This window comes from Ursus maritimus, unplaced genomic scaffold (assembly GCF_017311325.1).
Source record: "Ursus maritimus isolate PB19 unplaced genomic scaffold, ASM1731132v1 scaffold_19, whole genome shotgun sequence".
NCBI classification, from domain to species: Eukaryota; Metazoa; Chordata; class Mammalia; order Carnivora; family Ursidae; genus Ursus; species Ursus maritimus.
The window spans coordinates 33,750,714-33,778,228 of NW_024424341.1; the positions used below are offsets into that span (position 1 = coordinate 33,750,714).

The 27,515-nt window shown below is 46.8% G+C and overlaps 1 protein-coding gene across 3 annotated transcripts in view; it reads left to right on the plus strand.

Annotated features, from left to right (window-relative positions):
- The window catches only part of BCO1 (beta-carotene oxygenase 1), a 60,068-nt gene that overhangs the window by 24,753 nt on the left and 7,800 nt on the right, over positions 1–27,515 (plus strand). The window contains exons 4-11 of one of the 3 annotated variants that reach the window (XR_568352.2): positions 485–632; positions 3,317–3,537; positions 5,954–6,211; positions 13,824–13,929; positions 14,796–14,890; positions 16,070–16,181; positions 21,276–21,449; positions 24,754–24,932. Coding sequence is in view for 2 of the 3 variants with exons in the window: in XM_040633644.1 (XP_040489578.1) it covers positions 485–632; positions 3,317–3,537; positions 5,954–6,211; positions 13,824–13,929; positions 14,796–14,890; positions 16,070–16,181; positions 18,123–18,352 (1,170 nt within the window). In the remaining variant the exon portion in view is untranslated. Of the gene's footprint in view, positions 1–484; positions 633–3,316; positions 3,538–5,953; positions 6,212–13,823; positions 13,930–14,795; positions 14,891–16,069; positions 16,182–17,018; positions 17,228–18,122; positions 20,278–21,275; positions 21,450–24,753; positions 24,933–27,515 lie in introns of those variants that run through there. The other 2 variants (XM_040633644.1, XM_008689741.2) reach the window with 2 other exon arrangements.

Genomic DNA, 27,515 nt, shown 5'->3' on the forward strand with positions numbered 1-27,515 from the left:
CGCTTTGACCAAGTGTTTTTGTAACTCTTTGTTCCCAGAATAATTCTACGAGAGAGGCCTGGAGATTTATGCCTCTGTGGCATGCAAAAGGGGAGAATTTAAATGACGTAACCAGAAAGACGCAAAGCAGCAGTTTAGATGAGCGCTAAGTCTGCCTCTCTGCGCAGGTCATTGCTCTGTGGCGAGGCATTCTGCTGCCATGCTGAGGACACCCAGTAGGGCCAGGGGGCAGGCTTGCAACAGCCACCACAGAAAACACACGCAGCTCAACTGACTCCCCTGCGACCTCTATGCTGTAGGAGGCCGCCCATGCGGTTATATCAGATCACACGGGTAGACATCCTCTTTAAAGCTGAAGTCTGCCTTATTTTCACATCAGGAAATATGCAAAAGTAGCCATCACCTCTCTGAACTTAGAAGCAGCTGCTTTTCACCAAGTTTCACCCTCCCCCATTTTTAAAACCAGGTGGCTGTCATTTTGCAGGTTGATTATCGCAAATATGTGGCTGTAAATCTGGCAACAGCACATCCTCATTATGATGCAGCTGGAAATGTTCTTAATATGGGCACATCCATCATGGACAAGGGGAAGACAAAATATGTGATCTTTAAGATACCTGCCACTGTACCAGGTAGGTTAATTTGGGGATATAACGAAGGACAGATGCCAAGGGTGGCTACCTCCAAAGAGTTCTGATTTTTATTGATGACACAAGACTCAATCTGACACTTTCCCTCATGGGTGATTCAGATGACCATGAACACACTTTTCTCCTTCAGGGGAAAAGAGATGTTAGTGGGCTTCATTTTGAAAGAATGAATTCCTATTACTTTACTATTCTAACCTGCTTTTCTTTAGGCTCCAATTCATTGATTCATTAATTTATCCATTATTCATCCACCATCTACCTATCCATCCATCTGTCTGTCCATTCATCACCCATCCAACTATCCATCATCCATCCATCCACCTGTCCATCCATCATCCGTCCAACCATCCGTCTGTCCATCCACTTGCCCATCAAACATCGTTCCTTCCATCCATCCTTCCATTTTCTTTTTTTAGTTTTCGAACATAACTTTGCATGCCAAAGCTGTACTGCCCACTTTCATCCCATCCCCTGAAGCCAGATTCCTAGTGTTGTTATGGGAGCTCAGCCCTGCTTCAGATCTTCAGCCGTTCAGACCCCCCACTCATTTCTCTGGGCCTTCTGAACCTTCTCCATTTAAGGCCAAGAACCTGGAGCAAAGCCTGGGCCAATTGTGATTTTATGTTCCTGAGGGGAGGAGGCTCCTGACCCTTGTTTTTCCAGGACCCTCCTGGGAACCACATCCAGGAGACCAGGCCTCTGACGCTGGTTGCACAGGGCTCAGGAGACAGGGCAGAACCAAGAGGGTGCTTGGCTTGACCTGCCAGTTTAGGAAAACTGGCTTCCCTCTGTGATCCCTGCTGGTCCTCTCCCTCATAGTCCGTAGAGTCTCCTGAGCTTATTACTAGGCTCTACTGGCATATGTGAGCCCCTAAGGTCAGAAGGCACAATGAGAGGGGTGCCTGGGTGGCACAGCGGTTAAGCGTCTGCCTTCGGCTCAGGGCGTGATCCCAGCGTTACGGGATCGAGCCCCACATCAGGCTCCTCTGCTATGAGCCTGCTTCTTCCTCTCCCACTCCCCCTGCTTGTGTTCCCTCTCTCGCTGGCTGTCTCTATCTCTGTCAAATAAATAAATAAAATCTTTAAAAAAAAAAAAAGAATTATGGTAAGAAACCTTTAAAAAAAAAAAAAAGAAGGCACAATGAGTATTCTTGTTAAATGACACTCCCATGAATTAAGCCAATAAAGGAATAAAGGGTCCAGCTAGACTCCTAGAATGTTAGACCTGGGGATGGTCTAGGCATTTGAATTTGCCACCTCACAGTACAAAGGAGGAGGATGAGGCCCAGGGGGATCAGGTGACAGGCCCATGGTCACAGAGCTCACAGGAGCCTCCAACATCATGTCAGCAGCTCCCCACTGAGCCCCTGCTGCATGCTGGTGGCTTCCCTGGGATTCACGCCTGTGTCCTGCCTCCTAGGCCAGGGTGCTTTCCATTTCAGTTTGCTTTGTGCTCCATTTGTTTTGTGAAGAAAAGAACCACCCCACAACCCCACAGCATCCCTCCCACCACCCAGCTGTTTATGATGTGCACAGGTGGCCACAAGAAAGGTGGGGACGCTTGCAGATAACTCATTATAAACCAGCCCCAGGCCTGGGTGGGGAGGCCTTTTGGCCAGTGGTGACTCATCCTGACAGAGGAATAAGAGCACGAACATGTACTGCGCACCTTTGCTGTCTGGACGCAGGGCGAGCTACTTGGACTACTTCATGATTTCATTCTGTTCTCTCTCTCCACTCTGTGAGTGTTATTATCCCTAATAACAGAGGCGGTGGCCAGGCTGAGAGGGCTGTGTCTTCTTGGCTTAACCTTGTGCCTTTGGCCATAATGATAGACCATATTCCATCACGCCTCAGTTTTCCATCTGTAAAATGGGGATCATACAGTCTACTTCCATTCTCACAAGATGTATAATAGCCCCTTAACACAGTGGGTGCTTAGTCTCACCCCCAGGTGCGTTAGAATGGTCAGCACGAAGAGAAATTCATGGAAACCCTGGGAGATACATCTCAAATGATGGTCCTCAGCAAAATATCAAAGTTGAAGCCTGGGAACCCAGCCCATCCCCTGGGTGCTTGACAGAAATGCAGAATCTCAGGCCCCAGCCCCACATACTGAGTCAGACTCCACACTTTGGTTATGATCCCCAGTGATCCGTGTGTGTGAAGAGGTGTTGTTCCAGAGCAGGGGCTGACAAGCTTTTTCTGGAAAGGGCCCAAGAATAAACAGATGAGGCTTTGCAGACCTGTGGTCTCTGCTGCAAGTCCTTAGCAAAGCCGTTGCAGCTTGAGAGCAGGAGCAGCCACGGACCCCACATGAAGGAGGGAGCGTGGCTGTGTTCCAAAGAAACCTTGATGCAAAAGCAGGTGGAGGCTGGGTCGAGCCCCCAGGCTGTCGTGCAGACCCCTGGCCCAGAGGCCTGGCTCCGGGGCTCCGTGTTTTCAGATTGTAGCCCAGGGGTCGCAGGGCAGGGGGCACTAAGTGGGAATACCCAGAGCCCCTGCGTCAGCCGGGCAGCAGTTCCTTCATTGGTTCACTCGTCAGCTCTCATTCAAAGGTTCTTCTCAGCAAGCAGGTCAGCTTGAAAGGCTCAGCTGCAGGTGGTGGTGGTGTTGTCTGGGGGAGGCCAGGTTCTGTGCTGCTCCTGAGGCTTGCCTTTCTCTAGAGGACAAGAAGGGGAAGAACCCCTTGAAGCACACGGAGGTGTTCTGCTCCATCACCTCCCGCTCCCTCCTCTCCCCGAGCTATTACCACAGTTTCGGAGTCACCGAGAACTACATCGTTTTCCTCGAGCAGCCTTTCAAGCTGGATATCCTCAAAATGTCAACCGCGTACATCCGGGGAGTGAACTGGGCCTCCTGCCTGGCTTTCCACAAGGAGGACAAGGTAAGGCCTGGCTGGGACCCCCAGCCGCCTGGGCTGGCCCATGTGAGGTATCCTGGGAAGTAGACTGAGGTGGAAGTTGGCATGCAGGAGGTTTCCTAGGGAGGGAGGGTGTGAGCTACCATGCAGTCTCCCTGGAAGCATCAGCCAAGCTTCCAGAGAGTTCTGAAGCTGAATGGTCCTGCAGAGTGGTCTCAGGTGGGAGCAAAGGGGGCTAGGGCCCCAAGTCAATGAGTCAGTAGAGCAGATGGTCCCTGTCAGAGGAGCATGTGACCTCAGGCAAGCCGGCTCTCATCTGCCAGGCAGTCCACACCAGCTCTGCAGCCAAGGGCTACTCCTCAGTCCTGACCCATGTCTGGGCTCCTTGCAGCTTCCACCATCCACGGACAAGACCCTTCCAGCATCCCGGCAGCCACCGGGTAATGTCAAGGAAGGGGTGCCGTAGGTGATTTAGATATCATAATGATAGAGCGTTCTACCAGATAGATGGTACAGCCAAACATCTTCGGGCACACCTGAGTGCTCCAAGTGTGGATGTGTAGATACGTGTGTGTGCCTGCTTGTGTATGTGCATGCCTGTGTATACGGGTGTGTGTGTGTGTGTGTGTGTGTGTGCGCACATATGTATGTGCATGGATATGTGTGTATGTATTACTTCCTATTGAAATGAGTAAATTTTTACTTGTGATAAATATCAAGTAATTCTTAGTGTTCTTTATTCAAACAATGTACAAGGAGAGAAAGTAACGTGTCAAGTCCCTTGTCCTTCCCCTTGGCCGCCACCCGCCACCTCTCCAGAGGAAACCACCACTATGTGGCTTTAAGACCTGCCTTTTTTTCTCAGGGAGGACAGTGAGGTCCCTCCTCTGCTCAGAACATTCTAGTGATTTCTCATCTTCCTCAGAATGAGATCCAAAGGCTTCACTGACCAGTCTGCAAATCCTCACAGACCCACATCCCAACCACTGGGTCCCTGCTCACTCAGTCTCCTTTTGGTCCTCCTGTATCTCAAACCAGCCTAACATGTTTCTGCCTCAGGGCCTTTGCGTTTTCTGTCCCTTCCACCTGGAATATTCTTTCCCAGAAGGCTTCCTCCCTCAGTTAATCCAGATCTCAGCTCCCTGAGGCCTTTTGTGATAAACCAATCTGTAACAGACCCCGCCCCAGGCTTCTTCATCCCCTACCAGCTTCATTTTTCTCAGTAGTGCTCATTATCCTTGGCACATTATTTGATCATTGACTGCTGGCCTCTCCCCCACGAGACTATAAGCTCCATGAAAGCAGGGGCTTGGTTTTATTCGGTCTTTCCTGGAAAAGTATTCCTGAAAAAGTGTCTGATGTGTCCTAGACCCTCTCTATATATTTGTGGAATGAGTGCTGGGGCAAGAGGGCCAGCAGGGAAGCCAGCTGTAGTCGGGTTTGCTCTTCAGCCCCTGGACATCCCTTGGCCCTCAGAGAATCCAGTGAGAAGACTAAGCAAGCAGGCAGAAAGCCCTGGGAAGGGCTTTGGAATGCTTTTAGAAGAGAGCTTCCTGAGAAGTTCCTGTGCCCAACCCAGGGACTGGGGTCATGGAGAAGAAAAGAGCTAAAATAATTCTATATTCACCCCCCCCCGTTGTCAAAGCCTTCCTCCTCTGTACTCCCACTTAACGTTCAAAGCTGGATTCTGGGGAAGGAGAAAAAGAGGCACATGAGCTGGGAGGAGGTGGCCAAAGAACAGCCTGGAGTAGTCCCTCCCTGCCTTTCAGAGGGAGGGTGGTTAGGCCAGAGCTGCCAAAAGAAAGAACCCCCACACATACTTTGGATTAGGCAACTGGGGTTGCAGATATGGCTAATTACCACCCAGAGTGATACTGCCTTGTGACACCCAGAGGTGTGTGCAGATACCCATGTGGGCCCCTTAACTAGAACAGGTCACTCCACACTGCAGCCCCCAGGATAAGGGAGGTTGCCGTGACAACTGCATTCTGGCAAACCAGGCAACAGGTGGACGGTCGGGAGAGGGGACCCAGAAAGGCTGGTGTGGTTTTAGGGTCTTAGGGGCTCCGGCTATGGATAGAGCCCAAGGAGGGCCAGAGGACTGGCCAGTTCTCTCCAACATGGCCATTGCCAGGGAGCTAGCTCATCACGGCCCACCTAGAGTCACAGTCAAGTGAAGCGTGGGGAGGGATGGTATACCCTCAGGGGCTTCCCCCAGACTCTGTCCTCCTGGTGATGCAGAAGCCCCAGCAACAAAGCCTCCCTCTGCTCCATCTGAAGGAGGTGATCAGGGACTGGCAACAGCCAGGAGCTCTGGGGGAGGGGATGCTCCAGGGTCATAAGCTAGTGGAGGGCAGGGCTGGGTCTTGTCCTGCACGCACTGTCATCATGCCGGGATGGCAGAGGGAAAGCTGACCCCTGGTTGCACCTCTGCTTTCAGACTTATATTCACATCATCGATCAGAGGACCAAGAAGCCTTTGCCCACCAAGTTTTACACAGACGCCATGGTGGTCTTTCATCACGTCAACGCCTACGAGGAAGATGGCTGCCTTCTGTTTGACGTCATCACCTATGAGGACAGCAGCCTTTACCAGCTCTTCTACTTGGCCAACCTGAACCAGGACTTTGAGGAGAACTCCAGGCTCACCTCCATCCCCACCCTCAGGAGGTTTGCCGTGCCCCTCAATGTGGACAAGGTAACGGCTTGGAAGGGGACCCATTTCATTCCTGGGGAGTGGTGAGTCCTAGTGGGGAGTGACTTTGGCACTCATTTGATTGACACTGAAATCCAAAGTGAGGTGTTCTTAAAGACAAAACATTTTTTCATTGTTTTTCCAAAAGTGGTGCATATTCATTGTAGAAACCTAAGAAAATATAGATTAGGTAAAAAACAAAACAAAACAAAACGGAAAAACCCATGAACCTATGAACCTATTATGGATATATTTGTTTTCCTTTTTTTTTTTTTTTTTAAGATTTTACTTATTTATTTGAGAGAGAGTGAGTGAGCAAGAGAGAGAGAGAGCAAGAGCGGGGGTTGGGGCATAGGGAAGGGGAGAAGCAGACTCTCCCATTGAGCAGAGAGCCCCATGCGGGGCTTCATCCCAGGAACCAGGGATCATGACCTGAACCCATAGCAGATGCTTAACCGACTGAGCCACCCAGGTGCCACTATTATGGATTTATTTGTATTGCCTCCCACATCTCTCTCTGTCCCTCTCAGTAGACAGACAAACAGACATATTGGTACACATGTTGATGTATCCGTGTGTATGTATATATAATACACATGCCCATTGATACATATCTCAATAAAGCTGTTAAAAATTCTGTGTAGAACTTCTCTAAAACTTATATACATATATATGTGTATATTTTGTATATATTTTATGCATTGCTTAATTTTAGAGAAGGAAATCATGGAGAATTTTTAATAGCTTTATTGAGAGATCATTTCACATACCATACATTTAAAGTGTACCATTCAGCTGCTTTTAGTAACTTCACAGAGTTGTGCCGCCAGCTGGATTTATTAGCCTGGGAAGAAACCTCGAGCCCTTCCACCAACCTCCCCCCACGCCTCCATCCCCAGCTCCAGTTGAGCACTAATCCACCTCCCGTCTCTGAGGATCTGCCTGTTCTAGACACATCACACATGCGCCAGGCGGTCTCCCGTGGCAGCTGCCCTCCCGCCACTGTGTTTCTGAGATCCGTCTCTGCACAGCGCGCACCAGCCCTTCCTTCCTTTTCATGGTGGAATATGCACATACTGTGTTGTGCACTGCTTTTTTCCCACTTATGTGTACGTCTAAACATCTCTCTGTGACATTCAATATTCTTCGACAACATCATTTTAAATATTTGCGTGACAGTTCCAGGCCGGGATTCATCACTGTTCACTTACTTAATACCCTCCTGTTGATTAGTCCCCTTCTTGCTTTAAAAATGACCACTAGGCCAGACATTATCCTCAATTAGGGTGATGCTACCAAAGCTCTGGGCTTGGTTTTGGAGGCTACAGAGATTCCTGGCTCCAGAACTCACTGACTTCATGACTTAATTAATTTAAAGGAAAGCAAATTCAATTCAATTCAATTTTGATGGCTCCTATTTACTAAATGCACTCTATGTGCCAGGTACTTTGCTAAGCATTTTATTTTCCTTGTCTCAGTGATCAAAACAACCTATAGGAGAGGTTCTCATATTAGCCTCATTTTACGGATGAAGAAACTGAGGCTCAGAGAAGTTAAGGAATATGCCCAAGGTCACACAGTCCCCAGGGGCAGAGCCATGATTAGCACCTGCAGCAGTCTATCTCTCAATCCATACTTGTAGCTGGTAAAGGTACAACTCTACAGCTCTCCCCAGCAGGCCTAAGTCCTGGAAAGAGCCCAGACAGGTCACCCTGGCCCCTCTCGGGGCTCTGCAGGCCTGGGAAATGGAGGACACTCCTACAGAAGGCCCAGAGAGCCTTCTCACACCCTCCCTGCTGGGCTCCTCAATGCAAGAGCACAGGCGTGCTCTCACCCAGTCAGCAGGGGCCTGCCTGTGCACCCAGGTTTGTCTGGCTCCAGAGTTGGGGTTCTTTCCCATCCTTCCGGCATTTCCCCATCTGTAGTCATTGGTGTATCTCTGTCACGATTTTCACTATTATCTCCTATCACCTTGATTTAATATTCACAAAGTTGTGTTTTGTTTAATCAACTCACTCTTGCAAGGAAACCTATCACTGGCCAAAGGAAAGCTAGCACTGCTTGCTGCAAGTAGAAGACAAGCATAAACACAAAGCAGTGGAAAAAAAAGCAGAGATCTGAAGCTCTAGCCAGATACTGTTGCTTGCCAAGACTTAATCTATTTGTTACAAAGAAAGTTCTAAAAGCATGAGGTGTTAAAGACATAGTGGCACCTCACTGAGACTCTCTGACCCAGTCAGAAAGACAGGAAGAGAAAAAGGAATGAACCTTCTCCCCACGTGGTTCGGGGCTATTGAATGAACAGCCGCCTTCCACAAAATCATCACGTGGGCCATACCGCAGTGCCATGCTTGGTCTCCTGGTTCCAGGAAACAGTGGGGGGTGTCATGGAGCACACAGGTGGCAAATCTTGAGGCCCGGCCCTGCCTCACACCGACCTCGGCACCGGGATGGAACAGAGAAAGGAAAGGCTCCCTCCCACTGCCCACACACCAAGGGATTTTATAACCTTTTATCATGCTTGAAAAATGATTTGCTTCCTTGGAACCAGGCTAAGAAGTTCAGCATGTATATTTTGAAAAGCTGCCATGTGAGCCAACTACTGCTTTGAAACTAACAAGTGTGAGCCCTGGGAAGTGTAGCTCTGGCCATGCTTTTTAATTGCTATTTATTGTCCCTTAAAACATCTTCTTGCTTCACTTTCAAGTTGCCCTGCTTGCATATTGAAATCAAAAAGTTGAGCAGATGGACATGCGGACATGTCCAGATCTGGCAGCTCTAATTCCGTCCTATCCAAAGGCTAAAAGGACAGACCATGGGAGACACCACCTTTTCTCTGGCACCCATCCATCTGGGGCCTTTGCATGTCACTGTCCTCTGTTTGCAACCCTGTCCTCTTCCCATCAGGCGTCTGCTCCAGTCTTGGCTGCAGGTTGGACTGGGGGCTTTGAGACCACACCTGGGCTGGGGCCTGGGGGTGGAGAAGGGCAGAGCATGGTCTCAGGCTGCAGGGGCTTCTAATTTGCAGCCAGTCTAACAAATTCCAGCTCGGCCTTCAGGTGTCAGGATCATCACTCCCTTTAGAGGAGTTTGTATGCTCTGATGGCCCCTGCAGCTCCTTGCTGAACATTTGTCTCAGGTAAATGAGCTTGTCCAGTCACCTGCCCTGGGAAAGCTTTGAGAGGGCCAGAGCCCTTGGTCTTGTCAGCTGTTTATCCCCTGCATCCATCACAGGGCCTGGCACTCAAGAGGGTTCTCATTAAGCTCCTGACTACTCTAAATCAATGAATGAAAGACAAATGGGTGAGAAATGTGAAGAGGGAGTCTCCAAAGGGACAGAGTCTCTCTTTAGCATTTGGAACATTTCCCAAGTGGAAAGTGCTTTCTGTATAGAATGGTCAATAGTGAAGTATGGGACCTCCCAGCTGCCCCAGATTCTCTTGTGTTTGGGCCAGCTGGGGTCAAAGGAAGGTGGGGCCCCTTGGCACCCTTGGCCTGTTTATGTAGGGTGGCACAGATTTGTCTAAGGCGGGGCTGGGCTGGGAGGGATGTGGACGTGTACAGACAGTTTGGGCAGCCGCCCTGCCCTCGTCCTGCAGGGCTCAGTGCGCTGCCTCCAGGTGGGTTCATAAGTACTTGCCTTCCCTTCCAACAGCTATCCATGCGTAAGGGGCCATCATGGGAGGAAGCATTGTGGACTTACAATGGGTGGTTTCAACTCCTGGCTCAGTAGATCTGGTTTTTGTCTTGGCCCCAAGTGCAAAAACAAAGATCCAATAATAAAAGAAACTGCCATTTACCAAGAGCTCATTATGTGCCAGGCCCTGTGTTAGATGCCTTTTTTCCTCTTAGACCCCAGCAGAAAGGGCCCCTGCTCTGGCCTCGGCATATGGGGGGGGGGTTGCTGATCCAGCCTTTCTCTGGTAGTGTCCCTTCCTCCCAGAGTGAGGAGTTCATAGGGCCAAAGGGCTGTGCCCACCCAGAGAGGTGCCCTCCCCTGCTGCAACCATGAACCAGCTACCTGGGATCCCTGAATTCTCTGACCAAGGAGCCCCAAGACTGCTTCTAGCACCTGCCTCTCTCTTCTAAAAGCAGGCTGCGCCACTGGTGTACTGGCCTCAGACCCACAAGGTGGCCGGTGTTGTCTGTTGGCTTGGTCGTGCTGGCTGGGGGATCTGTGCAGTGGGAAGAAAAGGGGGCAGGAAACAAAGAACCTGGGTCCAGGGGCTGGCCCTCATTCTGCCTCCCTATTCTGGCTCAGAACTTCAAGGAGTCCTAGAATTCCAAATTCACACATCCTTCCAGACCAGCACTGTGCAAAAGAATCCACTGCAATGATGAAACATTGTCTGTCTAATGCAGTAGCCACTAGCCACGTGGGCCACTGAACCGTGGCCAGTGCAGCTGAGGAACTGGATGTTTAATTGTACTTAATTTTAAGTTGAATGTAAATAACCACATGTGGTCAGTGGTTACCATATCGGACAGTGCAGTTCCACATTATGAAGGTCTCTGTATCAAGGTAGGGGGAGAGAATGGAATCTCACTTAACAATTTGCTCAGTGTATTTAGACATAGGGTTGGTGGATCTCCACTCTTGTCCTGGGTCCTGCAAATTTTAGGAACTCTTAAATGCTTTGCATGCTTCTCACCTAATCAGTAGGACACCCCTCTGTGTTGCTTATTGTTCCCATGACTACAGATGAGAAAGTAACTTGCCCAACATTGTAGGAACATCTGTGGGGTTTGTGTTGGGATATGAATGCATATCTGTCTGGCTCCGAGTTACTAACTGATGTGCCTGGCCCTGGACCAGGTGTTTTTATAACCATTATTTAATTGTAACCATAGTCTTTAGACACCATTCAAAGCAACCCCACTTACGGTCACCACCTGTCAAAAAGTTATGAATTGCCCCCATATTTTACAAACCAGGAAACAGGCTCAGGGAGGCATGGGGGCTGAGGGTGGGGAGAGGCTGCTCAGCTCACATAGAAGCCCATAGAGTCCAATTTCACACACAGGGTTTCTGAACCCAAAGTCAGTGTTTTGGGGAATTACCGAGATGGCTGCTTCTCCCGAAAGTTCCCTTGAGTTGAGGGATTTCAAAGCAAACCTGCAGGATTTTGTTGACATTGAGCTGGAAAGCCCTTTCTCCTCAAAGCTGAGCACACTGGCCACCAAAAGCAGCTGAGTCATGTTCATTACTGTTGCATGGAAAAAGTCAGTTTATCCCTCAACCAGTCTGACCAGTTTCAGGCTGGAATTAGAAGACGTCTCTGCAGATGGACTCCCTGCGACGCAAGCCCCGGGCATGCACAACAGGCCTGTTGCTGTCAGGTGACTTAGCAAGACACCAGGAAAAGCCTCCGCTGGTTTGTCGTGCTGTGGAGGTGGAGGCATTCAGAGCTTCTGTTTATAAGACGCCAGCGATGTGCTGGGTGCCGGGCGACTTTTTCCATGCATTTCATCTCATTTAATTCCTACAGCCACCCTGTACAGCACATGTTTTGCACCTTGACAGTGGAAGGAAAGCTTATTGAGTCATGCATTCATTCATTCATTCAGCAGTTACTTCCTGGGAGCTATGTGCCATGCACTGAACAAAATCTGGTCCCGTCTTCAAGGGGAAGACAACATAAAAGAAGGAAGCAGCTCCATACAGGAGATAATTACAGCTCAGGATAAATGCCTTGGTGACATTGCAGATGGAAGTGTTAAGGAAGGGGATATTTGAGCAGAGACCTACAGGATGGGAATGGGCCAGCCTCAGGGCCTTTGCACCTGCTTTGCCCTCTGCCTACAGTGCTCTTCCTTCTGAGCAGAAGAATTGCATTGCAACGGGCCCAGACTCTCCTTTCCTCTGTGTGGCCTTGGGCAAGTCACTTTCCTTCTCTGGGCCTCGCTTCCTCTTCTGTCAATTGAGGGATTGAACTTAACAAATCTCAAAGGCCCCTGCAGTTCAGCTGCTAGGATGTAGCAAATTTGCCCCTCTTCCCAGCAAAAAGCTGCTATCATTCAAATATTCTTTTGATTATAAAATCCCATTTTGGAAAATTTGGAAAGTAGAGAAAAGTTTAAATGAGAAGAAGTCAGCCATAACAATAATTCTCGGCCTAAACTCCATGAAGGCAGAGACTCGGTCTTATTTTTTCTCCTTCATTGCCTAACCTGTACTCACCACCAGTATTAATAATAATAATAATAATAATAATAATAAAAACAACTATGTAGGGGAGCCTGGGTGGCTCATTCGGTTAAGCATCTGACTCTTGGTTTCGGCTCAGGTCCTGATCTCTGGGTTGTAAGACTGGCCCTTCATTGGGTGTTCAGCGTCAAGTCTGCTTCAGATTCTTTCTCCATCTCCCTCTGCCCCCCCCACTTGCATGTGCATGCTCTCTCTCTCTCCCTAAAATAAAGAAATCTTAAACAAACGAACAAACAAATCAGGGTGCCTGGGTGGCTCAGTTGGTTAAACGTCTGCCTTCAGCTCAGGTCATGATCCCAGGGTCCTGAGATGGAGCCCCACATCAGGCTCCCTGCTCAGCGGGGAGCCTGCTTCTCCCTCTCCCTCTGCTGTTCTCCCTGCTTGAGCTCGCTCTCTCTCAAATAAATAAATAAATAATCTTTAAAACAACAACGTTATCAACTGCAGCTAACATTTATTTGGCACTGACTGTTAACCAGACCCTCTTGTAAACCATTTGTATGGATTATTTAATCTGCACAATAATTTGGAGATGCGTATACTCTTGGCATGATGCATCTACTGTACCTTATTATACAGATGGGGACACAGAACTCTCCAGAGATACTAAGTCACTTGCTCAAGGCCCCATAGCTGATATGTAGGGAAACGGAGTAATAGAAGCCCAATAAATATTTAATCAATTGTTTTAAATCCCTCTCCAGCGTTACCATGATGATGGTAAGGCACTAAACAAAGTCTGATTATAAGTTGAGACCAAGGAATGCCCTCCATAGATCCTTCACTCCCAAGCAATTCTTACTGCCTGTTTGTTTTCCTTTCAGCAGTGGTACATTTTCATAGGAGAAAATCCTGGAAATACAGATAAGTGTAGAAAAAGAAAGTCCCCATAATCTCACCACCTGCTCTCTTGTTAATAATTGGTATATTCCCCCCAGGCTCTTTTCAGTGTAAGTTCTTTTTAAGCTGATTGAGCTCAGACTGCGTATGCAATTTACTGCTTTTCTCAGTATTCTATAAGCATTTCCCATGTTATTATGAACTCTTCATAAACATCCCTTTAATGACTGATGCAGCCTTTTATACAGGTGAATCAACCAATATTTAAAAAGTGAGAACCTACCAGTACATTAATTTCACCTGTGGAAGATAAGGTAGCCCAGAGTGGGAGAAAAGAGCCAGGAGTTCAGGGACCCTACTACCCACCAGCATCATGGTCTCAGAGAAAAAGAATAAAAATACCAACAATATGATAGCTGCTTCCTGTGGTTCACATGAGGTCACAATAAGATGACATTCACTAAAGCACTTTTTTTTTTTTTTTAACATACACAGTAAAGCAAGTGTTTGCTCTGGATAACAGTTTTCAATTATTTTTTTTTTTTTTTTGAAAACTGATTCTTTCAGAATGCGGAAGTGGGCTCAAATTTAATCGAACTGGCATCTACAACAGCAAGAGCCCTAAAGGAAAAAGATGACCAAGTCTACTGCCAGCCAGAGTTGCTTTATGAAGGTAAGATGCATCCTCTTTGCAGATGCTTAGGGAAGGGGCAGGCTTTCGTGAATTCCCCTGCGGCCTCTCTGCACCTCCTTCTGACACAGAGGAGCAGTGCACGGACAGGAACCCACGTTATGGTCTTTTTTGTATACGAAAAGAGAATTCTTGCTTATTGTGGCAATCTTGGGCAATGCTGAAAAGTATGGCAATAGACAGAGCCCTCATAATCCCTTCACCCATGGCAACCCTTTGGAAATACCCATGGTTTTTCTGTCATGTCTGGGTTGCTTGGCATATGTCAGGCCCTCTTCTAGAGCTTCCCAGACCTCACCCCAACAGTCTCATCTTTTTATCCTTGACATCAGATGAGTTTGCAAAATTATTATTAAAAGAATTATTAAAATTCTTCATGAACATTAGTTTGACTTAGGTTATTATCTGAATTTGCCAGATTTATTTAACTATTCCCCATGGACACCACTCTCCATGGCTTCGGAAGTTTTTTCCACACCCCCACACACGTGCATGCACACGAGTACTTTTTTTTTTTAAAGACCTTTAAAAAAATTGCAGTAGCCTACCTCTGATTTTAATCATGCAATTCTTTTTGATTTCTATCTTGGATAATTAAAGATGCTTATACTTAAAAAACTAGGTCTATCTTTCCTTGTTCCTGAACCTTCTAATAGAGCCAGGGTAATTATCAGAGGTTCCCTCCCCCTGCCCTGTTACCAACCTTGATCTAATCCAGGGCCTAAAGCAAGTTCAAGGATCCTGGGTTGGGAGCTGTTTTTGTGGACAGGATGCCCAGCCTGGCATGAAGGGTGGATGCTCCCAGCCCTCGGTGATGGGGGCTTCATTGACTGTGTCATTCTTTCCAGGTTTAGAGCTGCCCCGGATCAATTATGCTCACAACGGGAAGCGATACCGCTATGTCTTTGCTGCTGAAGTTCAGTGGAGTCCCATCCCAACCAAGGTACGGATCCCTAGTGACTTGGGCTGGCGTTCCCTGTAATGACTGTGTCTGCCTGCAAAGCTGGCCCCTAGGTTCTCAGACTGGGTGACCTTGATCAGAAAAGGGAGGTCCCTTTGGGGCAGAGGGCAGACCCTAGTGTGAAGTCCGTTTGGGACAGAATACAATGGAAGCAATGACGGGCCGTCCAAGAGAGGCAGCCCTATCTGATGGACTGAAGTGCAGCAAAGAGATCACAGCTGTAGGTCATCCACTGATTTCTTTATTCAGTACGTGTTTATTGAGCACCAACCATGTGCTACAGCATGGCGGCAGTGAGGATAAGGAAGTGAACAGGGAGATCCCAGTCCCTGCCCTCAAGGAACTCACCCTTTCAAGCAGAGGGCTGAAACTTGGAGCATTTGGTTATTGTTACTTGTTATTATTTGTTGAACACTTACTGTATCTCAGGGACTATGCTAAGTGTACAGACATCACTTGTCTTTAATATCTTCATTTTTAATAATAAATGGAATAGCTTTTCTAAAAAATGCAAGCAGTGCAGAAATGTACAAAGCAAAAAAATTAAGGTTCACACACGCACACACACTCCCCACTAATCCCACAGCCTAAGGGGAAACAGGTCTATTAGGGATTAAGAGAAATCCAAGGATTTGCACTTTTAAAATAACAAAAGGATCGTGTTACACTTTAAATGTTTGCATGGAATACATTCATTTACTTAACACATACAAAAATTGCAGTGTAGCGCCAAATACCAGATAAATTTAGGATTTTTTTTGAACAACCATTTTTATTCCATATGATTCAAAACATTTTATAAAAGAATATGTGAAAAATCTTTTTAACGAGTGTTTCTTATGATATTTAAAGTCAAGAAGTCATCCTTAAAAGTCTGAATCATCCTGGGGTGCCTGGATGGCTCAGTCAGGATTTTTATTTTTAAAAATTCAGTATCTAGTGTCAACTATGGAGTGGCAGGAGGACCTTTGCTTAAAGATGGAGGAGGAAGCTAGCTGCTTTCATTTCTGCTGTTATACTGACCCCAGGTAGATGTCATTTGGAGTTTCTGCTGGAGGGCCTTGATCCCCTCTGTCTATGCACATTGATGTCACCTGTTCCCAGGGAATGAGCATGCTGTCCAACAGGTCACTCCCATGTCTCTCCTCTTTGAATGTACAGATACTGAAATACGATGTTCTCACAAAGTCATCCTTAAAATGGGGACAAGAGCATTGCTGGCCAGCAGAACCCCTGTTTGTACCCACACCGGATGCCAAGGACGAGGATGACGGTAGGACTCCAGGAAGGGGAGCCCGCTTGCTGCACTCTGCTTGTGATCACCCCTCAAACAGAGACAGCGTTTGGGGGCAGCAACCCTCCCTCTACAACCCCCACATCAGAGAGCTGGTGGAACCAGGTTTTGAAACCCAGGTCTGTCTGAGTCCAAAGCTGTGAGGTGAAGGAGTCCCTCAAAACACCCTTACTTCTCACACCAACTGCAAGTTGAGGGGTCCCCAAGACCACCCTCGGTTTTGATAGAAGGACTCACAGAACACTGAAAACTGTTCTATTCCTGGTTACAGTTTATCATAGTGAAAAGATGCAGATCAAAAGAAAAGATGCTCGTGGGACAGAAATCAGGAGAATTCCATTCATGGAGTATCTGGTTGTCCCTGGAGGTCACAGCCCACCCCAACTCCTCCAACAATATCCATGGAATGTCACCAACCAGGGAAGCTCACCCAAGCCTTTGTGTCAGAGTTTTCAAGGGCTTGTTAATGTAGACATGTTTGGTTAGCTCTGTGGTTGACCTTTAGCCTTCAGCCCCTCTGGAGGTCAAGCTGACATCTAAATCACTTTGCTAGGATAGGTCATCAGGCTGGCCCCGGGTAAACAAAGAAAGTCTTATGAGGCAGGACATTACAAGGGCTTAGAGGTCACCTCCCAGGAGCAAAGGTCAGACCTCCCTTTGGGGGGCATTAAATTGTTTACTACACAAAAGCCCACTCCCTTTCCACTTTAAAATTCATTGTAATGACTGGGACAGAATTCTTAAGCATCTCAAAGCATGTATCTTCTGCACGGAGCACCTGTAAATGTGTATTTGTGGCCCACCTCTCTTTTCTAGATTTCCATATTACCAAATGGGCTATTCCTTCCTTGATTCTGCCTTTGCCCCAGAAATCCCTGCCCACACTCCTGGGGATGCTAAGGAGGGCAACCAGAACCATGGTGGGGCTGTCCCACTGAGCTGCCAGCTGCTTCTCTTAGGTGAGGAGGAGTGGTTTTCTGCCTGGGCTGTGTCTTCCTACTGATCCCCCATGGCATGGCACACTAGGCGGGGACCCCATGTTACTGTCATCTCTGAGGTGGGGGATTGTTGGTAGCACCTTCTGCTGAAGCTGGCCTCCCACTGGGCCGGTCCAGGGCTTCCCCCACAATTCTCTTGTGGGCAGGGAGAAGCAATGTCTTAATTTCACCAAAGGAGAGGCTGAGGGAGGGATGCAATTTACCTAAGGCCACACACCCAGTGCCTACAGAGTTAGGATTTTAATCCAAGCCAGTCTGACTTCAACTACGTTCAACCACCCTGAGACCCAGGAGGCCTTGGGAGGAATCATGAGTAGTTGCTGGAAGTTTAGGGGCATTATTTCGTTTAATCCTTTATCCCTTGAGAATGAGTACTTAGAATATGTCCATTTTACAGAGGGAAAGGCCGAGGCTGCTAGTGCACTGCATGTGCATAAAGTGGATTGGGCTCATTCAAATGTCATTGAGTGCAGCTAGCCTGAGTTTAGCTAAGTGCCATATATTAGCCTAAATGCAGCATCAAAACTGATTCTCTATAATCAGACTTTCTAAATTGTAGGCAAATAGCCATTTTCCAATGCATGCAATACTTTACAAAATGCTTTCATTATTCACCATGCAAGAGATTCTCTGAGCAACCCTGTGGGGGCAGGGAGGATTCTCCTTACTCTGCAGATGAACAGACTAAGTTTCGGAGAGGTAAAGGGACTATCCCCAGCAGGGCTGGAACCAGGTCTTCTGATTCTTACTTCCCTGACCTTTCCCTTCTGTTCCCACAGAATCTCAAGTTCACGTTCCTTTTGTTTTGATTCCATACTTACTTCAAAGAGGACAGGGAGATAGAGCTGAGAAACTTATCCCTGCAGTGGGAGGAAGTTCAAGTCTGCACTTCTACAAAGTGTCTCTTTTTGTTTCCCCAAAGGGATTGTCTTATCAGCCATCGTCTCTACTGATCCCCAAAAGCTGCCTTTTCTGCTTATTCTGGATGCCAAGAGTTTTACAGAATTGGCTCGTGCATCCATTGATGTAGAGATGCACCTGGATCTCCATGGGTTATTCATCCCGGACACAGACTGGGACGCGAGGAAGCAGGCCCCTTCCCAGGAAGAGCCGGACGGGGCTCCAGACTGCTGCGAGGCCCCGCAGACCTGACTGGGCTGGGGCCTGGGCCATGGGCCCTGGGAAGAACTGCTCCCCTGGCAGGCTCCCACAGGACTCCAGGCTTGCTCCCTCTCTGGGTGAAGGGGAGGTCCTGCATTTTGTTTTGCACTTACTCTTTCTGTGGTTGCTTTGAGACAAAGGTATGGAAATAGTGCTTGCCAGTGTCTTTTCTTTCAACTTATTTTGGCCATAAAAACCTCGTTTGAAACTGGATCAAATATTTATTGATTAGCTCAAGCACTTCTAAGAAAGCCCTTTTCCTTTATTACAATGACAGTGACCAGAAATTGTATTAAGTCACATAATCATCCTTCTTAGAATGAACAACCACTGACATCTCAGAGAAGAGACAAGTAAATATTTATCGCTGCTCCTTCCTGCTGCCCCTTCTCTCCCCCTTTCCAGTAGACTAGCTTGTGCATCTAGTAGTTCTAGCTTTCTCCACCATGCCCTGTTAGTAAATTAGGTGGCCAGGAAGACATATAGCTTTGTGGTCATTCCACGCAAGACATGGCATAATACAAAATAATAAAAACTTTAAAGTCTGTTCCAACCTTATTTAATTTTTGCATGGCTCCTTTCCTCTAAAGTTCTTCTGAGACAATAATTAATAGAGGAGCTGGACAGTTTGTAGCCTGCTAGATGCCCCACTGGACAACCAGTGGGACAGCAGATTGGTGTGGGTATCCCCCTTTGCAGGAGGGGGTTGAGAGGGTGGATGCTGACCCAACTAGCTATGGCCAGGGAGCCAGAATCCAGGATTGAGGCCCAGGCCAGGGCTGGCATGAAGAGTTCTTGTCTAATGCTGAGAACTAGGGCAGTGAGCCATGCCAGTGTCTGTACAGGAAAGTAGGTTCCCCAAGCTGAATGTGCTGCCAGATGGGCCAGGTGTTTGTGCAGAGGTGAAAGGAGGTTGGTGGTGGGGATGGTGGAAGCTGGGAACAAGCCAAGAAGGGTCCCATGTGAGCACTGGGAGCCCCATGGGACAGTTGAGTCTCACCTTTGTAGTCTAGTGGGTGCCTGGTTTAGAGACCCAAAGGCAGTCTGGATAATTCCAACATATCCTTGTCATAGGGTTGGGGGAACTGGGAGCCCACCCTTATTCTGCACCTGCCTCCTGCCCTGAGTCTGGATTTCATTTGGTCACCAGTAGGGATTCAAAGACATGTCTCGAGGACAGGAAGGAATCTCTGGTGACACTGCATGGAGTACCCCAGAGGGAGCAGACCTCTCAAGAATGGTCTTGGCTTTTGCCCTCTGGCCGCCATAAAGCCATACTTAGCTCCCACTCAAATGTAGGCTCCATCAGGTCTGGGAGTTGGGTTTTGTTTGGGGGGTGGTTTTTTTGGACATTTTTATTGGAATAATTGTAGATTCATATACAGTTCTAAGAAATAATACAAAAGAGATCCTGCATGGACTTTACCAGGTTTTACCAATAGTAACATTATAGTGTAGTGTTGCAACCAGAAGGATCTTGACATTGATTCAATCCACAGATCTTTTTCAGATCTCCCCTGTTTTACTGGCACTCATTGCTATATGTGTTTAGCTCTATGCAATTTTATCACGTGTGTAAATTCCTGTATCCACCACCACGGATGGTGAATGAATGGCTCATCAACACAAGGATTTGTGTGCTGCCTTTTTACCCCTATACCAACTTTCTCTCTCCATGACCCCCCACTTCCCTAGACCCTGGCAAGCACCATTTCTAAAATTCTCTCATTCCAAAACTGTTACATAAGTGGAATCGCCAGTATTCGCCTTTGAGGATTGACTTTTCCTAGCAGAATTGCTTGGAGATTTATCCATGTTGTTCTGTGTTGGGTAGGTTTTTGTTCACTACTGTATCCTCGGCATGTAGAACACTATCTGCTGCATGACAGACTCTCAATAAATATTTGTTGAGTGAATGCAAGAGTGAATTCCTTCATCAAACAGGTTGTTATTCGATAGTGTACCAACAAGAAATGGATATTTTCCAAATGATCTCCTGGGACAATGAGGAAGACAATTCACAGGAAATCCAATGACAGCACCCAAGACTCCCCATGCAGGTTCCTCTCTCTGCCATCCCTGATCCCTCCTCTCTCTCTTTCCACTCCAGCATTTCCACTTCACCCTTGGCTTCTAGATCACATTAAACAAAAACATGGCCCCTGGGAATGGCAGAATGAAGACCATCTCTGCTTCCTTTGGGGATCCCAGCACCTCCGGCCTTCATGAGATCAACTGGGAGGAAATACCAGCTATGGTGGCCTAAGAAAAATGTGACTGAGATCTGCATTCAGAGAGCAGGAGTGGAAAAGAGGCGACAAATGTGACACCTACTCATTACTCTACTTCAGATATTTGAGAAGAGGGTGGAATTAAGAAATGCTTCCCCCACCCCCATTCTCCTCAATTCCAATTGCCAAACAGTATCCAGACCTACTCACGAAAAAGGGTGCAGTTCTGTGGGGAAGAAAAATATGTCTGTGGTTTGTTTACCTTGTTTAAGATGACAGGTGAGATACCAGACTGATGAGGAAGGCTGGCACACCAAATCTTTTTTTCTCAGTTTCAAAAACACCAAAGGTCGATGACAGGATACCCGATTTATCTTGAATCTTAACACCATCGTGTTTCATTATGCACAGGCCAGAGTAATTAGCTCAAAAGGCCACAGGAGCTAAGACGCATGTGCCTTTCTTGAAGGCACCACAGGACAGTGCGTATTCCCCTCCGAGCCTTCCTTGTTGTGCTTCATGTGGGTGTAACACGTGACCAGGAAGTTCTACAGGAACAATCAATCACTCAGATTTGTTTATTGCTTTGATAAAGCCACAGCATTTCACAAGTGCCCCGAGATGTGTCAGGTACTCGGTAAGCCCTCAAATGTTCGCTGACCCACTAACTTTTTCCTTCAAAGGTTTTTCTAATTTGATTCCAGTTCAAGAATAAGCTGGATGTAAACTTGGACAAATCAACTCACGACCGTCTAAGTGCTTTCAAGCTACATCCGCATTACCGGTTCACACTCACTTCCTCCCAACCAAAGTTACGGAGCGTCGGGCTGACTCCATTAAGAAGGTTGCTGGTCCAGGTTAAGTACAAACACCTTTGATCACTTCTTAAGTTGTTTAAAGACTGTTTGGGTGGTATTTAAATGGCCAAGGGAAGTCTTTCCTGCGGCAAATCGGGACATGCAGACAGAAGAGTCATTACTAGCTTCCTCATCAACAGGGCTGAGACCTGTGGCCTCTACAGCTCAACTTCCTTCTAGGTGTTTCGCCCAGCCAGGTGCAGACACACAGGCACACACACACGCACACAGGGTCGGCTGAGGTCAACCACCAGCAAAGAGGCTGGGGATTTTCTTGGACAAGGCAAACAGAGAGATGTGGAAGCACCATGTTGGGCAGGGTGGGGATGAGCCAGCCTTCTTTCCTCTTTGTGACCAGGAAAGGCCTCCTGGAAGAGTGTGCCTTCAGGAGCTGCTTGAGTGTTTGGAGGGAGCACCTGGCAAAGTTCTGGTCCTTTCAGGCTGATAGTGTAGCTCGTGAAAAGGATTTGGGGAAGGACGTGGGTTGACTGAACAAAGCAGGTGGAGGGTGACTTCCCCAAGAAAGAGCAGTTGAAAGAGTGAGAGAGAATTAGGTGAATTTTTGTGTGTGTCTGATTATAAAAATCATATATGTTCATCGTAGAGCACCTGGTTACATTAAAAAAAGAAATGAGAAAGACACCCATAGTCCCACTATCAAGAGAAAACCCCTGAAATCATTCCAGTGTGGTTTTTCTTCAGTATTTAAAATATTTTTGTGCACAGCGTATATAGTAGCAATTGGTTTGTAACCTACCCATCAGTTTATAACCTGCTTCTTTCACCGAACATATACTACAGGTATTTTCTCAAAGTACTAAATTCTTCTAATGGGAGCACGTTACTTCATCTTTGGGACATGGCATGATGTACACTATCCTACTGCTGGACGTTTAGGTTGTTTCCAATTCTTGACTATTATAAATAATGCCAGATCAGTAAGTTTGTGCACACGTTTGTTTCTAGAGCTCACCCCTTCCCCCGCTCTGTATTCAAGTGGTTATTATTGCAATTTTCTTTGGCTAGATTCCCAACTTGGTATTTCTGAGCCAAAGAGTAGAAAAACAAGGTTTTGGGTGTTCTTTGAAAGGCCTAGGGTTTAGGTTTGATTCAGAGGAAACTGAGAAGCCACTACAGAATCCAAGAAGCTCACATGGTCAAAGTGGCTGGAGGTCACAGAAAGAATAGGGGGTACATGGTAATATAACTTTCATCCAAATCCTCCCTTCCTCTTCTTCCCTATTCCACCTCCTTCATATCTTCCCACTCCGTGCAGACACTTGCTCTTTTCCAGGTATATATTCACTTCACTCACGCATTCACCCATTCAGTGATAACCAAGACTGTGTTGGCATTTAATGGTGAGCACAACTAGCACCTCAGAGCACCTCAAAGCACAAGGGAAACAGACCGACACCATTCAGTGGAATGGCGATAAGAAAAGGGAACACCCCAGGGGACACGCAATGCTGCCTTGAAAACCAGGGACGGCTCATATGGGAAGGATGGCAGCAGGGAACTAGGGGAAATGGGCGATTCCAGTGCTGAGGCCTGGAATCAGGGGAGGAGTTGGCAAATTTAGAAAACTTGAACTGTGGGGTAGAAGCTGGGCAGAAAAGGCAAGTTTCAGCCAGAACCCCAATTTATCTGTACTCATGTAAGAAATGGAATTGGCATTAACGAAAGAGAAATTTCTAGTGACCTCTTCAAGGACAATCAAGGATTGATAGTCCTTCTTCTTCTTCTATTTTTTTAAGATTTTATTTATTTATTTAGAAAGAACAGGGGAGGGGAAGAGGGAGAGAGACTCTCCAGCAGACTCTACCCTCAGCACAGAGCCCAACGCGGGGCTCAATCTCACGACCCTGAGATCATGAGCTGAGCCGAAATCAAGAGTTGGATGCTTAACTGACTAAGCCACCCAGGCTTATATTCAGTGCTGTGTAACAATCACCACTAATTTTAGAACATTTTCATCACCCCCAAAAGAAACCCTGTCTCCATTAGCACTCTCTCCTCCTTCTGCGCCCCCAGCCCCCAATTTTAGACAGTGACAAATCTGTTTTCTATCTCTGTGGATTTGCCTGTTCTGGACATTTCATGTAAATTGAATCACACAAGGAATGGGTTTTTTGTGACTGACTTCTTTCACGTAGCATAATGTTTTCAAGGTTGGTTTATGTTGTTGCATAAATCAACACTTCATTCTTCTTGTGGCCAAATAATACTCCATTGTATGAATACCCCACATTTTGCCTATCCGTTCATCAGATGATAGACATCTGGGTTGTTTCCTCTCTTTGGCTATTGTGAATAACCCTGCTATGAACATCATGTGGACATATGTTTTCATTCCTCTTAAGTATATTCCCAGGAGTGAAATTGCTGTGTCATGTGATCATTGTGTGTTTAACATTTTGAGGAACTGCCAAGCTGCTTTTCAAAGTGGCTGCACCATTTTACATTCCACCAGAAATATATGAGAGTTTCTGTCTATCTACATCCTTCCTAACCTGTTATTGTCTGCTGTTTTTATTTTAGGCATCCCAGATACAATGAAGTGGTATCTTATGGTTTTGATTTGCATTTCCCTAATAACTAATGATGTTAGACATCCTTCCATGTGCTTACTGGCCATGAGTATGTCTTCTTTGGAGAAATACCTACTCAAATCTTTTGCCACTTTTTTTTTAAATAGGCTCCATATCCAGCGTGGAGCCCAATGGGGGCTTTAACTCACAACACTGAGATTAAGATCTGAGCTGAGATCAAGAGTCAGATGCTTAACCAACTGAGCCACCCAGGCACCCCTCTTTTGCCATTTTTAAACTGGGGTATTTGTCTTTTTATTGTTGAGTTGTAACGTTTTTTTTATATATGTTACAGATGTAAATCCCTTATCAAATATATGATTTGCAATATTTTCTCCCATTTTGTAGGTAGTCTTTATTTTCTTGATGGTGCCCTTTGAAGTACAAAAGTTTTAAAATTTTGATGAAGTCCAACTTATGTAATTTTTAAAAATTTCTTCTACTTTTCGTGTCATATCCAAGAAACCATTACCTAATCTATGGTCCCAAAGACCTATTCCTATGTTTGCCTCTATGAATTTTATGGTTTTAGCACTTACAGCTAGGTCTTTTGTCCATTTGGGTTGATTTTTGCTTACAGTGTGAGGTAGGGGTTCTACTTCACTCTTGCATATGGATATCCAATTGTTCCAGCATAAAAGTTCCTTTTTAGGGTTGATAAATCTTCCAGGCAGAAAAAAAAACGTATCACCTCTTCCTCCATCATTCCCTAGATGTTTCCTTCAACCAGCAAGAAGAAACTGTAGGACAGCTCTTGGCTGATCCGAGCAAGGCCTTGATTCAGAAACAAGGAAACCACGATGGAAGGCTCAGTCAGTAGTGCATGGCTCCTCTGTGATGGAAATATAATATCTTCCTCCATCTTCATCACTGGGTCCTGGCAAAGTTCCAGGTAAGTCCAGCATATGTGTGCTTATAATTAGGAGTCACAAGCTCTGGTGGGATTTTCTAGTATTTTCTTTCTTTGAGTACATCCACTGTGTTCCAGGAGGGCTGTGGGTGACTGGTCTTCCTAGAGATCCTAGTCCATCCCAGGAGGAAGGAGAGCTGGTAGGTGGCTTTGGGGCTAGTGAAGAGCATGAGTTCCCTGATTTTGTCTTCAGTCTGCCATTTGGGGTGAGCAAGCTGGAGACCTTAGCCTAGTTCAAGGTTCATTAAATGACCATGGGAATGAACATGGGAGGAAGTGATGTCTGCATCATTTGTGGATCTTCTCTGTTAAGGGCAGGAACTGAGCTTTCTCATTATGACAACAGTATAACAACAGCTGACATGTATTGACAACTCATGTTCCACCAAGCACTGTGCTTAAGCACTTCATGTGCTCGTTCTCACATAACCCTCAGAATGCCCTGAGGTAGATCTCGGTACCATTCCCATTTTATGGATGAGAAAACTGAGCCTCAGAATAGTTAAGTGACTTGCTCAAGATCACATAGATGGTTCCTAAGACTCCAAAGTCCAACTTTTTAAACACTACTTTTGTTGCCTGAATCTTACTCACTTCTCCACCTTCGGGGCTTAGTACAGTGCCTGGGATAAAGCGGATCAGTTATCTAACTTCTCTGTGCCTCTGTTTCCTCATCTGTAGAATGAGGATAGTAATAGAATGTACCTCACAGGGCTACAGTGAGGATTAAACAAATCAGTGTTTTTAAAGTCTCAGTCCAAATCTGAGTTAGCTGAGGTTAGGTGGGCATTTCAGGCAGAGGATGCTCCTCGTAAACCCTTGAATAAAGGCTGGTCTTCCTCTCTCTTCCTCCTGCTGTGGTGAAAGAGGAAAGGGTCCGCCTCCCAGGCACCCAGAGTGGTCCAGTGCACCCCGCTGGCCAGTGGCATCAGAAATGACATAAGCAGATCATTGGCACACCCCAAATAGCCACCGCACAACAAATAGTTTAATAGGGCACGGGCAGAACACAGTTGCAATGGTTAGAGAGCAGGCCCTCAGAGTTACTTGGTTTCAGTTCGAATAGCAGCCATCTCCTGGGGTTGATGCAACAACTAAAGGGCAGCACGTGGCACAGGATGAGTGGTCAAGAACAGGAAGTCCACATGGCAGGGATTTTCGTCAGTTTGGTTCATCACCATATCCTTGTCTGAAATAGCACTGGATTGTTTTCTATGGCTGCTGGGACAAATCACCACAGATACGGTGGGGTAGGCAACCCAGATTTATTCCTACAGTTCTGGAGGTCAGAAGTCCAGAATGAGTCTTATAGGAATAAAATCAAGGTGCAGAAGGGCAGCTTCCCTCTGGAGGCTGCAGGGGAGAGTCTGTTTCCTTGCCTATTCCAGTTTCCTCATCCCCTGGCTCGGGATCTCACACCACCTCCTGCATTGTCCCCCTGCTTCAGCATCTCTTTCCTCCTTCTGTAGTCAAAATCTCCTACCTCCCTCTTATTAGGGCCCATATGATTACATTTAGGGTGCACCAGATAACCCAGGATACCCTTCCTATCTAAAATCCTTAACTTTATGCCATCTGCAAAGTCCGTTTGCCACCTAGGTGATATTCAGAGGTTCCAGGGATTAGGACTTGGATATCTTTCAGGACCATTATCCAGCCGACCCCAAGCACCTAGCTCTTCATGCACTCAGTAATTACCTGCTGTGTGAAGGCGCAGAGGCCAGACACTGAACAGTGCCACCGGCACCACCTTGGCTCGGCCCTTTCAGGAATGACCGCAGCAGCACACACAGCCTCCTCACCTTTAGGTCCTGCTCAAATCTCACCTTCAATGTGGATTTCCTGACCCCAGTTTAACACTGCGACTTAACTCCACCATCACATACACTCCTGACCCCCTTTATCCCTTTTAACTTCGTTTTCCCTGAAGCACTTTTGGCCTTCAAGCACACTGTAAAATTCACGTGTTTATTATGGCTGTTGGTATTTGTCCATCTTCCTCACTGGAAACTCAAGGATTACTGACGGGGCAAGGACTTTTCTGTTTTAGTTTCACATGTCTCCTAGGGGTCTACAGCAGTGCTGGGCACATAGCCAGTGCTCAATACATGAGTGTTGAACGAAAATAGGACCTGTATGGCCTCACCAAGTTTCTCTCAGCGGTGAGTCTGGTTCTTTATCTTTTGTGCTTGATCGTGGCTTTCATAACAACGAAGGCACTGCCTTTGGTGAGGCCAATCGATTCTAGGCAACCTATGTATTATCCTGTTCACGGTCTCCACCCCGTTCCATTCACACAGTTGGCAATTTTCATCTCTAAAATACACATAACCTCAATTCTTATCTCCACCAAGACTTGCGAAAGTCTGGGAGGGCAATCGATGATTTGGTTATGGATATTTACAGAAGGATGAACTTTTGAGAATTCAGGTGATACAGAGATGGGAGGGTGAGTGATCCCTGGCTGAAGTTTCTGGGGTTGTCATATTGAGTTAGACTGTTTCTAACTAGTCTGCCTGGAGATAATGAGTTTGTGGTTTCTGCAGTTGGTCAGGCTTAAGAGGT